The sequence below is a fragment of the Verticillium dahliae genome, genomic scaffold (assembly GCF_000150675.1).
Source record: "Verticillium dahliae VdLs.17 supercont1.9 genomic scaffold, whole genome shotgun sequence".
In the NCBI taxonomy this organism is placed as follows: domain Eukaryota; kingdom Fungi; phylum Ascomycota; class Sordariomycetes; order Glomerellales; family Plectosphaerellaceae; genus Verticillium; species Verticillium dahliae.
In genome coordinates this window covers 119,349-122,153 of record NW_009276929.1, presented here as the reverse complement: position 1 = coordinate 122,153, position 2,805 = coordinate 119,349, and the positions used below count along the sequence as shown (strand labels likewise).

General features: G+C 53.9%; 2 protein-coding genes across 2 annotated transcripts in view; both read left to right on the top strand.

Moving 5' to 3' along the window:
- VDAG_04997 (FreB) overlaps positions 1-259 on the top strand; it is a gene marked incomplete at both ends in the record, with an annotated part of 1,877 nt that extends 1,618 nt beyond the window's left edge. The window contains one exon of the mRNA XM_009654733.1: positions 38-259. Within this exon, the coding sequence (XP_009653028.1) occupies positions 38-259 (222 nt within the window). The remainder of the gene's footprint in view (positions 1-37) is intronic.
- Positions 260-2,729: 2,470 nt separating this feature from the next.
- VDAG_04996 (importin subunit beta-1) overlaps positions 2,730-2,805 on the top strand; it is a gene marked incomplete at both ends in the record, with an annotated part of 3,450 nt that continues 3,374 nt past the window's right edge. The window contains one exon of the mRNA XM_009654732.1: positions 2,730-2,737. Within this exon, the coding sequence (XP_009653027.1) occupies positions 2,730-2,737 (8 nt within the window). The remainder of the gene's footprint in view (positions 2,738-2,805) is intronic.

Genomic DNA, 2,805 nt, shown 5'->3' with positions numbered 1-2,805 from the left:
TCTTCTGCGCATCCAGCTGTTTGTGACACGACCCAAGAACCCGCGCGAGATTGTTTCCGCAAGCTCTACTGTTCAGATGTTCCCCGGCCGACCAAGCGTCGCGACGCTCCTGCGCAAGGAGGTCGAGGAACAGAAGGGCGCCATGTGCGTGACAGTCTGTGGACCTGGCGCACTTGCCGATGATGTCCGACATGCTGTGCGACAGGTCCAGGATGAAGACACGGTAGTCGACTTTGTGGAGGAGAGCTTTACGTGGTAAAGCATATCTTCTGCCCCTTGCGCGAGCATACTGAGCGAAGTTGTTTTTCACGTCTTTGGAGACAAAGCTCTCCGTACATACGGCCGATACCTTGAACATAGTCAAACCTGGAAAGAAAGCGAGGAGTGTAGGTGGGAGGCGTCACAGACATGCCCAGGGATACATAGGACGAACTGCTTTCTTTGTCTTGCTTTTTTGTGTGTGTCTTGCTTCTTGCTCATCAGCATTGAGCTGCCACGTCATTTTTCTTTCTGTGTATATCTACTCTTCTTCACTTCCTCCTTTTCCCCTTTAGTGACCAGTTGCTGGTCCATCTTGTTTGGAGTAATTTATTGGCGGTGTCTCGTCTGGATAGAGCGATACAGGAGAAGGAGACGAAGAGAGCTGGGCAGACTCAGGAGACGTCTGTGTTGGCCGATAGGCGGTCATCAAGAAATGCCGCGAAGAAGATTTGTGAGGACCAGGAGGGGCCTCACATGAGCTATGCGTCCTGTCAATCGGCCTCAATCAAGTCATTTGAAATATCTTAGGTCAGAATCGTGCTTTGCCATGCCATCCAGTGGTTGGGTACGGAGAGGCTGTCTCCAACATGCCAACGACGTGAGACCACCGCCTGCTCAACAAAATGGCTGTTTACCAGCCTTGCGGCGAGTGATCCTCTTGAAGCAGAAGCACGCACGCACGCAAGTATGCGAAGCCAGTAGCGTTGTGTCCGATGCATCGACTATGATGATGAACTTCGACTCAGCCAAGGTGGCTGACTGCAATCGTTTTGGTGGCCAATGCTCAGTGCCGATGCAGTCTGCAGGTTGCCTGGCATCTGCGGCACGCGAGACATGGACAAGAATAGCAACCCCGTCTCTGCCGTGAGGACGGTTCATTCCTCGACGGGCTCCGGCAGGGAGCCCAGAGTCACGGGAACCACACCAAAACAGAACCCAAAGTTCTGGCGACAAAGTGCAATCTCCGTGAGATCAAGGGCAGTCTGTCTCTCCTGTGACAGAAATGCACGGCACTACTACGTAGATAGACACCTTCTGCCTATCTCCCTACCGTCCAGGACTTTGTGTGACTCCAGTCTCCTCTGAACCGATTGACCTAGATGCTGTACTGTAAAGGGGTGTCAAAACAGAGGACCAGGGGGTGTTTTCTTCCGTCGTGAGGCCATAATATGCAGGTAGGTACTTTGAGTGTCATAATGGTTTGGCCTGGATTCCAAGTCTTGGCTTATTAGCACAATGCTGCGCATACTCTCTGTTGGCTCTGCTGAAAGCATCTAGTTTGTGGCTTGTGGTGGGTCCATTTGTGAAGGGTCATTTGATGGTAGCCAATCACTCCCTTTGCACACCCCTCGTTCCCACAATTGACTCGCCCCCCCTTCCTTCCTTCCAAGGCAGCCGCCGTCACTGAGTGGCAGATGCCTTTGCTTTGGATTCGAGACCTTTGCGCCAATAGGGTGCCTATAGATGCCTAGGTACATTCATTAAGGCAAGGCACCTTGGTGAGGCACCTTATGTACCTGTGGGGTGAACCGGTCAACCCTTCTGTCTAAATCAATTTTTGCCTTCAAAGGCAGTAGGGCATGTCGCTGCTTCATTTTCCCTTTTGACAGCACCAGCTCCGGCCGTCTTTCTTCTGCCTCGCCCAGATGGGAAAAACCAAAACAATACAACAACAAATAAAACTCCCCTGGCCAACAACAAGATCGTACATCTGCGAAGAGGAGCCGGCAGCACAATAACCCACCCAAGACATCCAGCCTGGCGACAGTGACTGGACAGCACTGTGCTCCCGCCTGACTGCCTTCTCCACAACTCATTTCGCGCCCTTACCCACGCCACGCTCCCCCCCCTTCCCCCTCGCCTAACGCCTAACCCACGCTCACGGCCCAGGGTTCGGCACCTTACCCTCTCAGCCCTCTGGCACTGGCACAGGCGCTGGCAAGTGGCTTCTGCACCTGGCATCTGCATCCAGCTGGCTTGATCGTGACTTCCCTGAGAACGCCCAAAGACAAAGTGGCGGTCGAGACTGGACTGGACGACTGGACCTCCACACTGCGACCAGGTCTGTGATCGTCAACAACCTCTCCAGCAGCATCTTTTTTCCCCTTCCACTGTCCCACCCTCGACCTGCTTCCCCCTCTCGAAACCTTTTTCCCTTAACATCACGAACTTCATTCCCACCACACCGCATCACACTGCACGCTGCACCACACCGTCGACCCGCCTTACCCCAACTACGAAGCGGTCAGAGTCACACCAATAATTCACACCCCCCCCCCCCCTCTCCCACTGTTTGGACCCTGGTTTCTGGGTGCGCCGCAACTGCGACTTTCCATTCAGAACCCCCCGCGTTTTCCACATCCCTCTGGCACGTGCGGCTCGTCGAAACCCTCTTCTTAACTTCCATCCACTTCGACACCTTGACTTCATTTTGGTCCTGGGCCTACCCGTTCGAAACGCCCTCCATCATGGCGAGGTCCGAAAAAAAAAAAGTTTTGGGCAACTCCGTGTCCCCCGGGAAGTCCCCTTTGGTGGCTCCCTTCC